This window comes from Archocentrus centrarchus, chromosome 4 (genome assembly GCF_007364275.1).
Source record: "Archocentrus centrarchus isolate MPI-CPG fArcCen1 chromosome 4, fArcCen1, whole genome shotgun sequence".
Lineage (NCBI taxonomy): Eukaryota > Metazoa > Chordata > Actinopteri > Cichliformes > Cichlidae > Archocentrus > Archocentrus centrarchus.
Window position 1 is genome coordinate 13,809,481 of NC_044349.1, and position 20,476 is coordinate 13,829,956.

Here is a 20,476-nt window from a genome sequence, read left to right on the forward strand (position 1 = left end):
GCCATAAAAAAAAAAAAAGCTTGTTGTTGATGACAGCTTGGAATTTAGAGCAATTTACTATTCAGAAGGTCGGTGGGTTGATCCCCATCTCCTGTGCTAGGTGAGGATAAAATGCACTATATAAGTTAGCGTCCATTTACCACGGACTAAACTAGGAGAGGGTAGAACACGTGGATGGAAAATCTAATTTTTAAATTCTCTGTGAGGATTAGTAGACACTCTGGATCGCCGCTGTGACACTCAACTTGAGGTTTGGTGTTGGCTAACTAACTTCATAACCCAGTAAGATTAGTTACATAAGTTAGCCAAAATAAATCAACAAAAAAACAACAACAACAAACAGCTGTTCAGCACCGTGGTGCACTGGTCGCCTCGCAGCAAGAATGTTCTAGGTGTGAACCTGTCCAAGGACCTTCCTGTCAGGTTAACTGGAGGCTGTTAGTGTGACGGTAGATGGTTAGCCTGTCCAGGGTGTACCCCACCTCTCACCCAATGCCTGCGACAGCCTCCCATCAATTAGAAAAGGGTTTCAGCATAAGCGAGCCGAGCCAAAGGTAAAGGAGTCTTCAAGCACTGAACATATGAAATTCACTGAAATGGACGGGAACAAACTGGCACCGGGTGAATGTCTGAACTCAGCTGTATGCATCACAGTGTAATCAAAGGCTTAAAGGGTAATCCCTCGACCTGCACAGCACTGTGCAGCTGCAACTGTCATCAGACCTTTGGAGCAACATGGAACATATGTGTCAGCTCAATTATCTTGTTCTACTGAAAACAAAGAAGCGCTACAGAAGTATTTTTGTTTAAAATTTGACTTTGTTATAGTAAAAAATATTAAAGATAAAGAGTAAAACCTCTAATTTATCCACTGGTTGTCATTCTGAGATAAAACAGCTGCTTCCTAAGGTAGAAATAACAGCCATACTAGAACATTTTTAAATTTTGAAAATTCAAGTGGCTAATGGGATTTTTTTTAAATGAATGATACCAGAGGACAAATACCCACATTTTGGCATTTTTATCGACTTTTAAAAGTTTATTTCAATTATCTGCTGCACTATAGGCAGAGCAGACTTTTCAGAGGGTTCACACACATGCAGCAGCCTTAAAGGCCGGCTGCCTTGTTATGAAGGCCTGACCAACTTTGGCTTTCCAAACAAAAACTCTAAATTCTCCCAAATTATAAAACTGCAAACTTTACTGTGTTGGCTAAACCCCATAATCCAAACAATTAAGTCCAAACAAGTCAGAGGTGAAATGAGGGTTGAACTTTAGGTCATTTATGCTTGATAAAACTTATGTCATTTAAAATAACAAATATATTTTGTAATTCATGAGCACTGAAGGTTGAATGCATGTAACACTTATTGTTCTCATTTTATTATGCGAAGGAGCTTAAGAAAATGTATGGGCTTGTTTGGTTTTGTACAGAAGTTCACATCTCGACCTTGACAACCTCAAGGTGTGTTTTAACACTCCTTTGGCATGCAGTTTATTCAGCAGCAATCTTTCGTTTTTCAGTAGCTGCAGATGGCAGCAAATAATTCAAACTGATATAGAACCCCTTTCACCCAGTGTCAAAGGAGCAGTGTCACAACATCATATAAGTCATTTGGTTTATTTCATTTCATTTAAATTGCCCCACCTGACTTGAATGGAAGGTCGTGAACAGTGTAATTTCTATAAGACTGTGTTAAAAAGGTACTGTATCTAAGTACTATGGTTAAAGCGTTCAGTCTGTATCAGCGGTTACATTGTAGGTAAACCTGTGACTGTATTTCATGTTCTCCTCTGCAGCTTTGTTGAGTTTGGCATAGCAGCCTATAAACCAACACTTCACCCACTAAAGGCTGTGGCTGAAGTAGCCTTCCAACTTGCAGCAGATCTCCCTGAGAGCAGAATAAAGACTGTATATGCCAGCTGTAGTCCAGGATGGTAGCGCCGGAGACTGCCTTTGGGATAATACACTCGCCAGAAAGGCAGTTGACTGACATCAAGGACCACCACAACAGTGATCTGGCCAGCCTGCAGATACGGAAACATGACCTAGCTGGGTAGCACTGATTGAAGCTCCATAAATCTAAACCCAGTGTGTAAGATGCACCAGAAAAAGCATGCTCTACAGAGACACACCAACCCAAGGATCCCAATGCTTTAATTCCTTCACTATACCAGATGATCTTTAATTATCAATTGCAATGAGAACAGAAATGAAAATAACAATTTTCAGTAATAATGTGAAAATGTCTTTTAACCCAACAATGATGCCACAAGATGAGGGGTTTCCTCTTGTTTTGGTTTGTCAGCTGTGACTGGATTTACTTTAAAGGCAATGATGACAAAACTCTGAGTACCAAAGCTGTCATCAGTGTAAGGTCATAAAAAGAGTATCCTGAGATGTTCACACATTCGGGATATTACTGAATCTTCTTCACTATTACGGGCGGCCATATGTCTCCCTCCCCCGACCCATAACAAAAGAAGCACACACAGTGACACCTAAGTCTGATTCAGAAAACACGCAAAGCACGATGTGCTCAAGTTTAGATGATCCATATCTGTTGTTTTCTGTGTAACTGTGTCCAGCTTGGATTGAAATTTTATTTTAAGATAGCCATCTTACAGCTTTTAAATGATGACTAAACTATTTTTGTAGGATGGAACGTGTCAAAACAGAAGTCAGAACAGAAGTCAGAACATTACGTGCCGTGACTGTTCCATTTCCTTTACATTCATTACTGGAAGATTGAGGCATCTTCCAACTTGAAAAGCAGCTGGCAGGTAACTAGTTATGAAACACAAAGCTTCAATTACTATGCAACACTACCAACTTTGCAGTAATGTTGATGTAGAATGTTGCTGGTTAAAAAAATCAAAACAAAAATGTTTTGATTGCATGACGTTTGAATCAAAAGGAATCAGATTCCTGTTTTGTTCTTGTTTAGAATGGATGACACATTCCACATTCACCTGCTAAACAAACACCGTAAGCTCAAATGACATTTACAACTATGTACTTCTGTGCACAGAGTTCATACAGTGACCATCAGTGGATAAGAAATATGAAGGAGAATTAAAAAAAAAACTACAGTATATTTATGTTTTGCTTTAAACCTTTACTTTATACAGTTCTGACTTTGCTGTTTATTTTTTGTTTTTTTAGTTTATTTTTTTGTTTGTTTGTTAAGCCACTTAAGCCTAAACCACTTTTATGCTTAAATGACCTATGAATAATTTAAGCATAAAAAAGACACCTAAGTCAAAGGGTGAACCACTGTTGTGTCTACACATAACACACAACTTAGCAAAGAATCAATTTAAACTGCACCTGCTACTAGCAGCCTGTCACAAAAACATATGTTCCCACTTCTTTGTTTGAATCTACACAAAAAAAGCCAACGATAACACAGTTTGACAGACATGAAATAGTATTTTTGCACCAACAAAGTGATCCCCAAAGAGCTCTTAGCTGAAAACCTGGGATATCTCAACATGGTGTGCATAAGTGTCCTTAAAAAGTTTGAGGCAACTGGACAAGTGGAGTGCCAGGCCTAAAACTGTCTACAGCAGATGTAGATACAACAGTATCTGAAAGTCACGTCAAGAAATAGGAAAAAAAAAAAAATCCAGCAGAGACCTGAGATAGAACCTGAGAGATACAACTGAAGCCTCATCAGAAATGCTCTCAGAGTCAAGCTGTCAAGAAGCCATTCTTAAGGAAGGGAAACGGGGAGAAAAGGCTGAGATATGCCAACTTATATTAAAACACATGAGAATAACTTTATAAAGCAGTGTGGGATCCTATTGCTGGAGAACAGAACAAAAGGTAGCCAACATAAAAAGAAGAGCTTTGAATGTCCTTCAGGAAGCCTGAGAACTGTTCCTGACATCTAACTTACAAGAAAGCTTGTCTAAGAGAATAAAGGTGGCCATAACAAATATTGACTTTCCAGCCTTTTTGCCTTATATACTGTATTTCCATGTATGTTTGCATATGTTTCAATAAATTGCTGCACCTATTTCCTAGCTAGACATAAAGGAAAGAGGTGTGGCTCAAGACTTTTCAACAGTACTATAAAGTACCTGCAGTGGTTGAAAATACACGAGAAACCAAGCAAGTAAACCGACTATTATACATACACACCTTTCTTTGATCAAGAAAAACACATTTCATACATCTTTTTCAAAAGGCTATCACAAACTATTTTACAAAACCGATGACGACGTGGTTAAAACAAGGTAACCATATAAAACTTCTTTGCATAGTAACTCCTGGAACCTGTTTAGATCGGCTGTCTGCCCATCATTCAGTAGCTTCTGGACATTTGAAAAGAACATGAATGCAAAAAAGACAACTTTTGAGTGCCAATGTCCCATCGCACAACTATAATGAAAGTGATCTTAGTCCTTTGTCCATGCTCCACCCCTGCAGTTTTAAGATATTCGGTTGGGTATGGCACTGTCTCAACTTTTACTTTGGGGATCTAACCACCCCACTTTTCCCCTCCACTGGCCCTCAGTCAATTGCCTCCATGTGCGTCTTACATTCATCTGAAACACAACTTAATCTAGTCAAGTGACAGCGCTGACAGCAGTGTGATAAAAACTGATGTGCAGTATGCACTGACATGCCTCCATAAAATGACATCTTAAGCAAATCCATCTTTGCCTTCTCTGCTCTCCACCCTGCCTTTCTCCATCCCCCCACCCCAAGAGCACAATTTACAGCAACAATAGAGCTGTCGGGCTGCCGATGCCCTCAGCGCTGTTTTATTGACAGGCAGGATCAAAGAGATCATAATCCGAACTGACCTCATAAACTCAGCTCCATCGACTGAAGATGAGGAGTCGACAGTCTGCATGCAAACACCACCGCTGTGGTTGACTGTAAACTGATGTTGCTTTATCTGCGACAGTCACATTCGGCCCAAAAATGACAGACAGCGATAAGCAGTTTAGAGAAAGAAACCAAGAATGGCACATGAGCAGTTTGCATAACTACTGAATAAAACTACATTTTTGAATGTGCCAACTGCGGCTCTTGTTTCTGCTTGACTGATAATGCATGGACACAATTGTAGATTTTTATCCATGCTTTCCATGGTTAAACTATATCAGGCTCATGATACAGAAAATGTAACTGTATTGTGGTACAAAAGGTATTTGACTGCCAACAACAAATGCAAGTCCCTTTAGAAATTCAAAGATCACCGAATACATAATTCTTTATGGTGTGAGAAGTTGTAAGTGAGACCTCATCTTCGGGGCTTTGCCAAAGGATTTTAATGCTCAGCTTCTGTTAGCAGTTATTGGAGACACAGTATACCCTGCTGACATGAGGAAAAAGGTGAAAGGCAGTTGATGAAGACAGGACATTAAACCAGAATGAGCACCCTCCCGCGATTACAGGAACTAAATTCCTTTCTGCTACTGTCAAGCCAGCTGCCATGGCTTAGGGATTTGGATAAGAATCAGAAATAGCAGTGAGCTTTCCCATGGTCCTCCAGGGCCTGATGTGCAGTATGTAGCTGTAAGCAATCTTTTCTAACCACACTGCTAATGAGTAGCATTATGCTGATGGATGCCCGAAACTGGGCAGGGCAAAGCTACATGGACAGAAAAGCAGGGGAAGTAGGCATAGCAGCTATAGTTCTTTGTTCATTTTGTTCAAAATATTATTTTCCTAATAAGTTCCTATTTGTGACACACGTATCTGCAAAACCCGCGTGCAAACAACAGCAAAAGCATGACCTAGATAATTGTCTAATGAGTGCCTGTACGAAAGCTGAAGGTATTTATTCAGTGCCAGAGTAGATGCCATGATAATGTTTGCGTCTGAAGACAGTAAGATAAGGACAACGATAGAAAGGAGAAAGTGTCAGAGGAAGGTTTGTACCTTTGTTACAATACATCAAGACAAAAGAAGTAAAAGACAATCCAGACACAGATCTGGACTGAAAATAAGCGCTCTGCTACATTACTGCTGCAGCTCAGCCTGAAGCACCTTGCTGTAAGGAGGGATGTCACGTGGTTGGGTTCTTGGGCTGTCATCAGCATGATAGATAGGCAGGGCAAAGGGTTTACTGGTTAACAACAGTGGCCTTAAAAACATGTATGGCTGGAGTTGCCACATGGAGAGCAGATAGCTGTCCGTGTGGCTCTTGAGAGACTGAGATGTTGTGGCCACGTGGATAAACTCAAACCAGTCAACATGTGGATGGGCTGCAGTTTGAACTGAAGCAAGCCCTGATTTTAGCCTCTGCATGGACCTGCACTCTTTCTTCTTCTTTAAACATTTACTGATGTCAATTTTGGAAAAATTTGAAATGTACACAATTCACATCCATATTTTCAAGCAAGGATGCAAACCAAAGATTATTAACAAGGTTATGTATATTTTTAACTCAATAATCCTTTAATTGAAAAATATGTACTTGTCATGGCAAGTTAAACACAAATATTAATGACTTCAATGACGCTTCAGTATCACCACACTTGGCCTTGTGTAGAAGGGTGCAGGCCAAACTGCAGCCTCCCATGGTGTAAATGGTAGGTAATTTAAACAGACATTAGAATTAAATTTTAATAACATTTATGTCATATGACCAGTTTAAATATCACTACAGTAACCCTGAAGCATAACAGACAATAACCTAATGTTAGACAGCCAGCTAAGTTTAGCTCATGAGCTCTCAACTTTGCTTTGCTGAGTAAAAAAAATTCAATTCAATTTTATTTTATTTATGTAGTTGAAATTCACAACAACAGTACCCTCAAGGTGCTTTATATTGTAAAGTAAAGCCCCTACAATATTAGAAAGAACCCGCAGCAATCACATGACCCCCTGTGATCAAGCACTTGGCGATAGCGGGAAGGAAAAACTCCTTTTTAACAGGAAGAAGCCTCAAGCAGAATCAGACTCAGGGAGGGGCAGCCATCTGCTGTGACCAGCTGGAGGTGAGGGGAAGGAGAAGAGCACAGAGAGCAGAGAGTAGAGAGAGACAGGACAAAAGGCAACTATAGAAGAGAGAGCCAGAGTTTAATAACTGTTAATGATCAAATGCTCCTCCCCCTTATTACTAACCCACCTCAACTGAAAATGAATTTCACTGTTTGTGCTTCAGCGTAGGTGGATAACAAGGGTCAACTTTCTTCATTTGAGAGGTGATCTAAATATGAAGCTGAAGCAGGCTATTTCCAGCTGTGCGCTACATGTGAGGCGGAACAACTGTGGTATCCCAACTGGATTCTTCCGAAACATGCGACATGTTTCCAGCTTCTTTTAAAAAACGGCAGCACCTTTAATGGCTGCAAGGCCACAGACACTTATCTCCCCTGTTTGTTTGATTTGTATGTCTTTTCTTGGATGGGTGCTCTGGAACTCATTTCGTTACATGTCTGACATGTAATGACAATAAATTGATTCCGATTCTGAACAGTCCAAAGTTCATGCAGGAAAAAGGTTTATAAGTGTCATCAGTAATGACCACAGTTTTCCTGCAGTGACATGTCAAACTATCTGCAATGAAAAGGATTTATTAGCAGTTCATATTGGTGTAAAATGCACATCATGGAATGGGTAGTTTGTTGTGTGAACAGACTACCCAGGCTTCTTTTCATACCCACATAATCATTAAAGGCTGGCTATTATCATACAGACAAGACAGGGCAGCTTGAGTGCTGTCACTTGGGCCAGATGTGATGATTATGGCTCAGGGAACTAGCAGTCTTTTATGATACAATGTCTGAGATGGGGAATCTGCTTTATAGCATGCTTGGCTTATTGATTGCACAGACTATTTCAGCCACATTTCAAAGCATGTAAATCTCTATTTCACACTGAGACTCAGGGCTCAGGACTTGAATGTGCAACGATGCACCTTAATCTTTGTTTGACCTTTAACTTAATTAAACGGATTTCAATGAACACAAAGTGTGCTGCCTCTGCTCAAATGAACGCCTATCACAGTGTCCTTGTAATAAAACATGCCACTTTGCTTTTGTTTGTTGATGACAAACTAGTCAGCATGTATCGATTTCTGTATTAACACTTAAACAGTTTCCAGTGCAGGGACAAAGAGCAAAGAATGAGATGATGCAGCACCATGTAATCCTTCATCAAGGAAAAACAGATAAAAAAAAAAAAAGGACTTAATATTCACTAAGCCAATGAAGAATGCGAAGCATTTGGTGAGTCTTCCCAGCTTACAAATGTAATTTCCTCATTCTTTCTGAAGGCTTACAGGTAAAGATTGAGAAAGAAACAATACATGTCATGAGGGAAGCTGTCAAAATAAAAATAGCAACGTTAACAATCAGAGAAAAAAGGATGAAAGAGTGAGTCTCAGCCTCTGCACGATCTTTGTTTACATTCCTGCTGCAGTACCCCCCCCCCCCCCCCCCCCACACACACACACACACTCCTCCACCGTATTGAGTTCCTGCCAATTTCCAGAATCCCCATGGCTGCACACGTTCTGACATCAGCTCCATGAAACATGCTTGGAGTTGGACACAATTCAAGTGCTCTGCAGGGCTTCACAGTCAAAATGAGCATTCACTACACACTCTACTTGGCAGTGGTTCAAAGACCAGCACCAACTGACTGGCTTTTTCCTGTTCCCTCAGTCACACCTAACCCTTTGCAGCTCCTCCTCCCTTCAACAGGAAGCCTCACAGAGGTCTTCCCGTGCTGCCAAGGCCCTATACCTTTGCCTTTTGTTTTCATGACACGAACAGAGCCCATTAACCCTGTGTTGTCACTTTGTTAAACACAGATGATACATAGAGGTGTCTCCAGGCATAATCTAATGAATTAAATGAAAACTCCCCTGAGCTGATTAATTCAAACCCTGGAGATTAGAGTTGCACTGAGTCTGCAGAATATCTGCAAATCCACATGATGTGCTTGATAAACGTAATCATTTGCTATACTTCTTAATGATAAAACCAAGCAGATGGATAGGATAAAAGCTCAATATTGATCAAAAACAGACACACAGTATGACATCAGTTAGTCATTAACAGTAAAAAGATTATGGAATCCAAGAAGGGCAATAAGATGTGGTTTAAGCACCATTTCACTGCATATTATAACAAACCCTTCAACAGTAGCTTGTGGATTATGCAAAAGCAGAAGCTACTTTCACTTTTAAGTTCCTATGATATATATGAAAAAAACTACACACACACACACACACACACACACACACACACACACACACACACACACACACACACACCACACACACACACACACACAATGCTCCACCTCTGATCAGAACACAGGCCTCACTAAAGTGGAATATAACCCACTGAGCACCTTTCAGACAGCTGTATCAGCAGAAAGCTGATGGGCAATCCCAATAAGTGTCGCTCCCAATTGGCTCTCATTGGAGCTACACTTCCTGTAGTCACTAACAGCCCCTTCCCCCCACTCCTAATGTGTGTGTGTTAGCAATTTAATGTTTAATGCCCCCCCCCCCCCCGATCACCATGAGTGCCATGAATTTTTAAAGACATCCCATCTTTACTGTCCATCTGGGCTCCATCTGCCCTGCTGCTGGTGTTTAAAGCAGACAGAGACACAGGACAGGAGACTTCAAAGGCTGTGCATGGCCCCTGGATGGCTCCTGGCCTTCTGAGGAACATAGTGTTTGTTTATATATATATATATATATATATATATATATATATATATATATATATATATATATATATATATATATATATATATATATATATATATATATATATATTATGCTCATGCATATACCATGAAGTGACGACACAATGATTAAACCTGAGTGTAATTAGGTAATCCACACTCTTTTCAAAAGCCAATTATTTCTAAAAGGTGATTAACTACTAAAGTCAAAAGTGGAATGGGAAAATATTCATGACATGGGATTAAAAATCAAGTGAATCTATATATAATATATAGAGCTGCTGCAAATGTTTATCCTTTCTTCTATGTAGTTATTTTAATTTTTAAACTATCTGTCTCTTTCTGCTGCTGCTACTGTATGTGGTGCTATGTGAGAGGCTTAAAGCAAAGAAAAATGTTTTCTAAAACTCCAAAGAAACCTAATTTATCATAACTATGTCAAGCAGAAAAGTTTTGTAATCTATCCAATGGACATCACTCAGCATTTACTGGTGACTGATGGAAACAAATGCACCAAGGCCTCCTGGCTATAGGCTTCATTAATAACTAGCTGGAATAAAAATGGGTTGTGAATCTGATATGGATACTTCAGAGAAACTCATGATGTTTGCAGTGGTATCACTGAAATTACTCCACCAGACACACAAATCAGTTGCATTTAAAAAATAATCCAACAATCCTGGCATTATTTGATATCTGTATAAATCCTCGCCCTTTTATTTAATTTGGCAGCGCTCTGCCTCAGCCAGATATGACACTGCTGGCAAAGTGCCTTGAATAGTCTGATTAATTCATTAAAACCACAACGTAATCAGACATCCGACCAGGCCAGACCTCTTGGCTTCATTTAGTCTGACCTTTCAGCTGAAAGAGGGGAGAGAGGAGGAAGGTGGCTGGGTGATCCACCAGGAATGCAGGTTTGCTGATATATCTTTTCAACACTGCCTGGGGCTAACCTCAGCTAAAAGCTGGGTTTGCACATATGTAGGTGTAAGCTTGTTTTAGTTCACTGGATCCACTTCTGGAGTTCATTAGATTCACTAGACCTAAGTCATCAAGGGGCCATTTTATTAACTGTTTCACCTCTATGTATATTTTTGTTATGTATATTCTCACCTATCCCTTATGTTAGCAGCCACTGCTATGGACCTGTGATGCCACACTGAGACATTATATGTGCTATACGATAATACAACTTAAACATAAAGGAGAAAAAGGGACAGTTTTCAGTTTGGAAGTGCTCCAACTGCTCTACACTGATAGAGGCATGCAAAGTTTCTGCTGAGGATCTGAGGTTCCTAGTGGCCACATTATCACCCTCCATCAGGCACATTCCAACAGCCTCCACCCATCTGCCCAAAATAAACTGTACAGTCTTAACCCTTTCCTCACCACCCAGTGCCCTCCAAAACACCCAACATATCTGAACATGTGTAATTGGACGTTATGAGGTTTCAAATTGAAGAAGGCATTAAAAAAAAATATATAATAATATATATATATATATATATATATATATATATATATATATATATATATATATATATATATATTTTTTTTTTTTAAATGAAGTGTGAGCAATCAGATCTGTGAATTTGAAGTGATGACCAGTGCAATCTCTTAACTGTCATTAATTACAGCCCCTCAGGTGTCCTATGAGAGCTTGGTGGATGGGCAGGTGGTGACAGGGATTTCTTTTTATGTGTAGCTTTCCAGGCCTTGATAGCAGTATCATATAGAATTTTCACATCTTTCTGATGGTTGCACAAATACTCAGTGGTACATGTAATCCTAAGAAGCCCTTAATAAGCAGGTAATTTTTTTTTTTTTTTTTTTTTGCTCAGAGGCACCCAGAGCACAGCAGAAACTCCACATCAAGTGAAGTTTGCACTGAAGTCGTTTGCAGATTTAACCATTTTCCACATGACAAGAAGAAACCACAAACATTAGGTTAGAACAAAAAGAAGAAGCAAAATAAAAATGGTGCAGAGCACATACAAATTAAGGCTGAAGTCAACAATTTTGATTTTCTTGAGGTTAGAATTATCAGCGGACAGGCTGCCTTCATCATGCCAGGCCACGGCTACAATTATTTCCATCGACTGTAATCATCCAAGGGCAAAATAAGTGGATGTTCGAGACCCAAAATCTGGCTTTGCAATATTATAAACTGTCAGCACGAAGGCCGTCGAAGAACGCCATATGCGCCACACAGATTTTACTGTTGTTACCCAATTCCCTATATCGTGCCACAATGCTGAGTTCCCTCTTCTCAGTCTTTATGTTGTGAAGGCGTGACACAGAGTTACCCAATCTATTGGGTATCTGAGCAGCCACGGAGCTGACTGTCTTGATTATGTAACGGTCTGCTGCATTAAACACAGCCCTGTCTGATCCTCTGCTGACTAACGTGTCATGATTAAAAAATAATAATAATAAAAACCTGAGAGCATCTATTCAAGTCACTCACACCACATTTACAGAGGGAGGGGCGGACTATTTAGAGAAGCAGACTATGGGTTTTAGAGAGTTTGAGTCCGCATGCTCTGTAATTACAAGAAATACGCCTTAAATGGCATAATCTATAGTTTGGCTTAAAACTGGAGTGCATGTAGGCTGGAAGCAACGTGGCAAAGACAGTTTACTTGAAAAAAAAATACTAAAGTTAAATGTTTTAAAAGCTTCTAACACTACCCAACGGCGCCTTATGTCCCAAAAGGGACGAAGAGGACTAAGAAGAAGAAGAACACAACCCAAACCTTTTTTTTTCTCTCCTCTGAAACAGCTCAGCAGCTTGTCTGTTATCTGTCCTGATAAAATATGTTTTATGGTTAGAATTGTGTGACAGGACATGAGGTTGCACTTTAATAGCGGCTTTCATTATGTAATAAGTGGCTGAATATAATGGTGGCTTAGTATATGTTACATTTTTAAACCGTTAAAACAACCTTTTTTTTTTTTTTTACACCATGCAGAAGTAGAGGTATAGATATATCCATCCAGTCCTTTTCTGGGCTTTGGGGTGGGTGGAGCCTATCCCAGCTGCCATAGGGCGAGAGGCAGGGTACACCATGAACAGGTTGCCAGCCTGCTGTAGGGCTAACACAGAGAGGCAGACAACCATTCACACTCACATTCACACCTATGGACAATTTAGAATCACCAATTAACCTAACCCCAGTAACTGCATATCTTTGGACTGTGGGAGGAGAAAACCTGTGCAAACACAGGGAGCAAATGTAAACTCCACACAGAAAGGTCCCAGCCAAATGGTGAATTCGAACCCAGGACCTTCTTGCTGTGAGGCAGCACCACGCTGCTCGGTATTATATGTGGGGTTTTTTTTTTTTTGTTTTTTTTTTAAGGATGGTAAAAATACTTCTCAGTGTGTAGGTTTTAAGTTTATAAACCATAATCAAACTCCTAAATTGCATTAGCTTACTACTAATTTGAGTGAATATCAGTATTGTGCCCTTTTCTTGTAGTAAAAATTTACCATAACAGAGCTGATTTAAAGTATTTAGAGGATCCCCTGTGTGTCATGTTTGCATCAGATTTTACAAAAATACAAAAACAAGAATTTAGCAACAAGAATTCAGTTTTATATCATCTGAAATAAACTGTTAATGAACTGTCCTTCTCCTTGCTCTCAGTTTTTAATTGACAGCTGCCCTCTATCTAAACTTAGCTGTTGACAGTCTTAAATCTCTTCACGTAAACAGCCCGTCTTTATTCCACCAGGGCCTCCCTAATAATATACAGCCCACTAGCATGTTTACAGTAAACGCCAGCATGGCAAAGCTGTTAACATGCACTGTAACCCACCCGTGGCCCTCCCTGCTCCCCCCCGAGCTTCTCTTCCTCTGCTCCCAGTCAAAAACCAGGAACAACCTTCAACCTTTCTTAGTCCATATTAGTTAGCAAATGTCAAATCTCACGAGGCACCAAGCTGCTTCACCAGAAGAAATGACCTCTTCAAGCAACAAATTTAAACAAATTGACTTCACCAGACTGTGAAGTGGCAAAGGCAAACTGGAAAAGTCTCACCTTAGTCTTTATCAACATTTGGCCCAGTGACTGGTGCTAATTTCCCACCTTGGTCGATTACATCATGTGCCACAAAGTTTTAAATGCGAATGGCTTGAGGGCCAGATGTGGCCCACTAGTCAAAAACCAACATTTTCAATTTATCTTCTTCTTTGGTTTTCAGCAGCAGAGTCCTTCAGTCTGCAGTCCCTAATACCATCAATCAGCAGTGATGACAGCAAGAGTTAAATCTGCAGACCTTCACAAGACTTAAATGGTTTCTACATTAGGGCTAAGAAATGAGAAATAAGTATTTATTACTGAATATTATAATTTACAATACTGTTATAGTATTGACCACATTTTAATAGTAAAGAACAGTGCCATGCATACTTAGATGCTACATTTTCAGATCCACAGATCATAAAGATTGCAGGAAGACATCTGGCTTAATACCTCTACTCTAATCGAGCTGACATTCTATTGTGTCACCAGTTTTCTAAAGACATCAGTTTGTTTAAGCATGTTACCCCAGCTCAGCCTAAATCTCCAATAAGTGCATCCATTTGCATTCACGTAATCCCCTTGTAGAGGAGATTGTTGTCAGCAGGGGTCAAAGTGTGCCAGAATGACCCAGAACGGCATTCAGACACTTTCAAATCATGAGCAATTAAATCTCGATTGATAGTTTAATACAAAATGCTGTGTAGCGATTTCCAAATCCAAATTTATTTATAACGCATATATAAATCAACAAAGTTGACCAAAGTACTGCACATGAAACAAGGGGTTACAGCACAATATTACAAGAGACACACACACACACACACACACACACACACACACACACACACACACACAATACAAAATATCATCACAGAATACGAGAGATAATCCTATAACCTAAATACCTAAGCTTGAAAGCCAAAGAGTAAGAATGTGTTTTAAGGTGTACTTTAAAAAAATGTGTAAGGGTTTTTTTTTTGGGGGGGGGGGGGGGGGGGGGGGGGGGGTAGCTGGTCAGCACATAAGGTGTAGAGAGAGGTCAGAAAGCTACAATGGAGCCAACTCATTAAGGGATTTAAGACATACAGTAAAATCTTAAATCCTAAAATGCACAGGAAGCCAGTGAGCGAGGCAGAACAGGAGAGACATGCTCCTACTTATGGGTTCTGGTAAGAAGGTGTGAAGGGTGTGAAAGATAGATCTGATTTACACCAACAGCATGTATAACTCTCTCAAATTATTAAAAGATAAGAGGGGGCTTGACCTTAGAAAGAAGGTCAGTTGGTTAAAAGCCTGATTTCACAACAGACTTAATCTGTTTGTCCAGTTTTTAAGACACAGTCCATTTTCATTCCAAGGTTATTGCAATGGGTTTAACATAAAGATCCAGTGGGGCCAGGTCCAATTTTGGAGCACTGCTGGACGACAGGGTCTAAGTATCATGACTTAAGTCTTGCTCTCATTAAAGTTTAAAAATTTAAGGCCATCCAGGCTATAATGTCACTAGAACATTCTAATAATATTTAATGTGCTGCCATCCTTCTTTTCAAGGGCAATAGATTTGGGAATCATCTGCATAGAAGTGGAAAGACATATTGTATCTTTTCAATATCAATCCTAGGGGAAGTAAATATAAGGAGAAAAGAACTGACCCCAGAACAGAACCCTGTGGAACTCCACATAGGAGTGGTAAACCACTCCAAAGCTGTGCCTTTTACCCACACACAGCGTCAAGATGAGAAATAAAGAATTCTGTGGTTGGCAGTGTCAAATTTCAATTTTTATGATGTCACAGAGACAGTGAGGTCACCACATGATCCTGCCTGCACACATCCTTTTTCGTCTCATCCCTGTGATGTATTCATAGTTCAGATGTAAAGTTGGTGTTTGAGGTACTTCAACATCTAGCTAGTGCTACACAAGTGACTGGAGTAACTTTTACAAGTGTTTCAACAGCTTTCTGTGCAATTTGGCACACAATGTGTCTACTAGCTAAGGCTACAGTGGCTATATTTCCCAGGGAGGCAAAAACAAATGTTACTGTGTGATAATTTTACTTTCAAAAGTGGAGAAGTATGTAAAAAAGAGAAAACTGAGAAGACGAGATTCTTCCTAAGGACTAAGGTAGGAAACTTAAACCTTACATATAACGTTCTCATTCCTTTTAGATTTTCTTAATCTGATATTGGATTTGTACATGAGTCATCTGGATGTTTTATATTCTGAAATGTTTTTACATAATTAAAATAATTCCATGTTGCTCAAAGTTCATCCTAGACAAGTGAAGTGAAGGATAAACTGGGTAGTTTGCAGTGTTGTGGTTCAGTTTACAGTAATGAAAAATAAATAGTGCTTCAACATAATTGCAAATAAAAGTACTTAGATGCTGTATCCATATAGCTGCTAAATAACAGGCAGGGCTGGACTGGGACAAAAAATTGGCCCTGGCATTTTTGGCTTAGACCGGCCCGCAACTATGTCTTAGAAGCATTTGACACTGTTTTATTCTTATTCAGTGTGGGCATACCTTTGCTAATAATACTTTCATACTTTTTTTTTTAAACTTAATTTAGTAATGCTTAAATTGCAAAGCTTTGATGTATCATTTAGTTTTTTAAAATCTGTTATTTCACCTGCTTGAGGGCTTTTTAAAACATGTTTAAACCAGCACAGAGGCTACAAACTCAAACTACTGTGCAGCCTTTCAACACATCTTTAACCTAAATATCTAAAATGCTATGATGCAGCCTAAAATGGACACTTGCTGCTCATCCAACACTTCTCGGCCTTGACTGTTTGCTATTTTATCAGATTAAGGTGCCATGGCTGCCAGATTTGGGGAAGTATGCAAATGTAAATAAATACTGATATTAATCAATCGCCATTGCTCATCACACTGCTGCTGTCTTCACCTACAGCAGAGTCTGCCCAAGCCTTGAAGGGGACCTAAGCAATATTTGATTTGGGGCCCCCATCATACCACTTCATTGTCCCCTGAACTTAATTGTTATTAATGCTGGAGGGTTAAAGTTGATTTTTTTTAAGGATATATTACAGTTTCAGCCTTTTCAATTCAATTTTTCAATTCAGTTACATTTTATTTATACAGTGCCAACTCACAACAAACAGACATCTCAAGGCACTTTATAGTGTAATTACAGAGAAAACCCATCATTCATCCTAATCTTAAAAATAGAGAGGGTGTCTGTCTCCTGAATCCAAACTAGGAGCTGGTTCCACAGAAGAGGGGCCTGAAAAGCTGAAGGCTCTGCCTCCCATTCTACTCTTAAGTATCCTAGGAACCACAAGTAAGCCAGCAGTCTGAGAGCAAAGTGCTCTATTGGGGTGATACAGGACTATGAGCCAATGAAAAGAAGCCAATATGGGAGAAATCTGCTCTCTCTTCCTAGTCCCTGTCAGTACTTCTAGCTGCAGCATTTTGTATCAGCTGAAGGCTTTTCAGGGAGCTTTTAAGACAGCCTGATAATAATGAATTACAATAGTCCATCCTAGAAGTAACAGATGCATGAATTAGCTTTTAGCATCAGTCTGAGACAGAAATATTAGAGTGTAGCCTACTGATTAAATTAGTGTTGTTACAAGTGTACAAATCTGGACAGTTTAGAATAGTCTCTTCTTTCTTTTAGGAAATTGGCATTTGTAAAAATTAAAACAAACCGAAAAAGTTTCATGACAATGTGGGCGAGCTTGGGGGGGGGCCCGTGGTGGTCAGGGGGCCCTATGCAGCCACATATGTCGCCTATGCCTCTGGCCGGCTCTGCCTACAGCCTGCTGTTGCTGCAGCATTACTATTACAGAGGACGTGGAGGCTACAGCAGCGAACATGTCTGTGATCTTTACACATTTTGTAGCATCTACAGTGACACTCTTCAATTTCTTCGCACGTAACTTCTCCGCACCCCCCTTTCTGCCACTTCGCTCTCTCCATATTGCCTCTCCTTTAACACACGCGCTCAACCCTGAAACTACTAGCGGGGAGTAGTTTCAGTGTTCTGCACCACGCAGAGAAAGGGTGGGGCCGCTTCATCCTATATCCTGATTGGTTCTGCCCACTGTCTATATTGAAGATGGGCCAATGGGCCGCCCCCTCTAAATTGTGGGCCGGTCTCTTAGAAAAAAAAAAGGGAAGAAAAAAAAATCCAACGGCATCGGCCCTTGAGGACTGTTGGCCCACCGGGCAATGCCCGGTACGCCGATTGCCAGTCCAGCCCTGATAACAGGACTTGCTGTCATGTCATAAATTTGAATTTAATATTATCATGCCATTTAGTATCAGTTGCCAAATTCCAGCTTTATACAGGCTTGGAGCTGGAAAGCTGCCATTATGGCAAATGCAACATGGGCTTATATATTGTAGAATGTAGTTGCCCCGCTACACCTGAGCTTAGGGTTTTAGGGTTCCCCCACCTGCCAAATCCCACTTTAACCCCTGGTTGTCAGGACTGACTTCCACACAATGATGGAACAGAAAGTGATGGTACCTGTCTGAACTGCTCCTCATAGGTCCACTCTCCATGGTCCTGCCCACCCAAGTGGCTGTGCGTGGCATGCGAATGAAGATGTGCTCCCACTGTTGAGCGGGGCTCATGCTCAACACTGGGACGGACCTTCAGCAGCTGGGAATGGGGGTGAAGCTGGCGGTGAGGCAACAGAAGAATGCCCTTCCCAGGGGCCACTGCGTCATGCCCCGTAGGCAGACCTTCCTCTGCAAGGTCATCATCGAAGTCTTCTTCCACTTCACCTTCAAAGTCGTCCTCGTCCCATTTCCGTTTACTGTGTGTGTATTATGAACCAATTTATATATATCTAAAAAAAACCAAACAGAAACTACATACAGAACTTTTTTTTTAGAAAAGTCAAGCAAAGAAATCACTTACATCTGTTCCTCTTCATCTGACCCCAACATGTCTTTGTCCTCTTCCTCTTCATCATTGTCCTCATCATCACCATCATCATCACCACCGCTGCTGCGGTCCGATATGGGGCTGTCTGACACCCTCTGCAGCCCTGCGGCTGCAGCACGCATGGCTGCAAGAGCTGCTATCTGGGTCTGCTCTGTCTCAGGCACCGGGCTCCCAATCAGCTCATCCCCTTCACCTGTGCGGACCTGAGTCTGTTGGGTGGCGGCTTGCTGCTGTAGCTGCTGCTCCATCAGTAGCTTGGCCCTCTGCTGCCTGTGCAGATTTTCCATGACAGCCTGCAACTTCATCTCCAGGGAAAGCGGCGAAGCGTTCAGAGGCCTTCTTTCCCTCCCTCCTCCGCTGAAGGGGCACCAGTTGACGGCCAGTCAGAGGACGACAGTCGATCCTGCTTCCAAGGTGGGAGCAATAGCCAATTGCACCTGTGATGACTTCACTAGCAGCTTGCTGTAGGTTTGGAGGTTACAGTTATGTTGAAATGTGGGTCTTTGGAAGGTGAAAAAAGGAGGCGCTCACTGACACGCAGTCAGAAGTTGGCTGCAGTTCTGAAGACAGAGGCCTCTCTCTTGTCTCAGTGTTCTTTTCCTGCAGCTGGGGAGAAACCAAAGGCGGTAGCAGAGCTGGCTTGCACGGCGTTCAATGAGACGAGACGTGGAAGTGAAGGAAGGAGTACAAGACTTTGCTGACAGACTACAAAGACCTGAGGATGAGAAAGAATAGCAGAGTGTCAGACAGCCACTTTCCACTGCCTATAAAGAACAGTATCTTCAGAGAAAAGGCAAGCTGTTCAGATCACCTTTGTTGATACTGGTTTAAATAACAAATTAAAGGTAGTTTTTGTAATTCCAATGGTCTGGTTCCATTATCTGTTTTGCAACGAACATACATATGAACTTAATGGATAATCCTCCAAGAAAACTTTGAGGATAATCATTCTTTGATTCATGACCTAAATAAATGTTCTGTAAAACCTTGTGTGATTTAGAACAGTGTACAACTACAGCTATGACTATTGGAGGCCACCCCGTCTGCTTAAATCAGGACTTAAGAAAATGAGATGGAGGAAAAAAATGGTTAATTTTACTAACAAATATGCAAATTGTAATTCGAAATCCCTGTGACGCACAAAAAACACAGTCCCAAAGTTAATGTCCATTGCAAATGATTAGTCAAACAAAATTAAACACACGAGAAACAGGACAGATTTGTGGCTCGCACAGGACAAACTGTTTCAACCCCAACAACAAGAGGAAGCGAAATCACAGGAAGAACCGTCCCTTTTTCACCTGGCTGGCTATGAGTCAAGACGAATTTCAGCCTAGCAGCAAATGTTTTAGACAATACTGTCCCAGCAACATTATGAAAGGTTTAATTAATAATCAGAAGTGTCACTTGACTGAGGCTTCACTGGTGTGTTTTCCCCTGTTACTGACACAGAAACTTGTGTAGGTTGCAGTTGTTCTCCTACACACCTGCTCCACATAAGTACCCAGGTATGCAAAGCAGTCTGTAGTATAAGGAACGACCTTCAACCTATCAGTGGTTACAACCCTACAAAGATCCCCTCCTAAACCCCAGCTTACCCAGAATATGGTCAAAACGTTAATAAGCGTGGGTTTGGGGAGGCCATGTTTTAGATCAGTCACACACAGATAAGAGCTAAATGCAAAGTCATCAGCGTGAGGGGAAATGAAATTCAAGCGCAGGTGCTGGACATGCCAAATACCAGTCATGACAAGAGGCTGCAGTGACTGTACGCCAGTACTCATTCAGCTATGCTGACTAATACATAAGAGAAACAGATCTTGATAACAACCACCTGCCTCAATCTTCT

General features: G+C 40.7%; 1 protein-coding gene across 1 annotated transcript in view; it reads right to left on the reverse strand.

Moving 5' to 3' along the window:
• arid3a (AT-rich interactive domain 3A) overlaps nt 1–20,476 on the reverse strand; it is a 50,525-nt gene that overhangs the window by 17,547 nt on the left and 12,502 nt on the right. The window contains exons 2-3 of the mRNA XM_030727527.1: nt 18,601–19,342; nt 18,205–18,496 (exon numbers count right to left, since the gene is read on the reverse strand). Coding sequence (XP_030583387.1) covers nt 18,205–18,496; nt 18,601–18,932 — 624 coding nt within the window. The 5' untranslated portion in view covers nt 18,933–19,342. The remainder of the gene's footprint in view (nt 1–18,204; nt 18,497–18,600; nt 19,343–20,476) is intronic.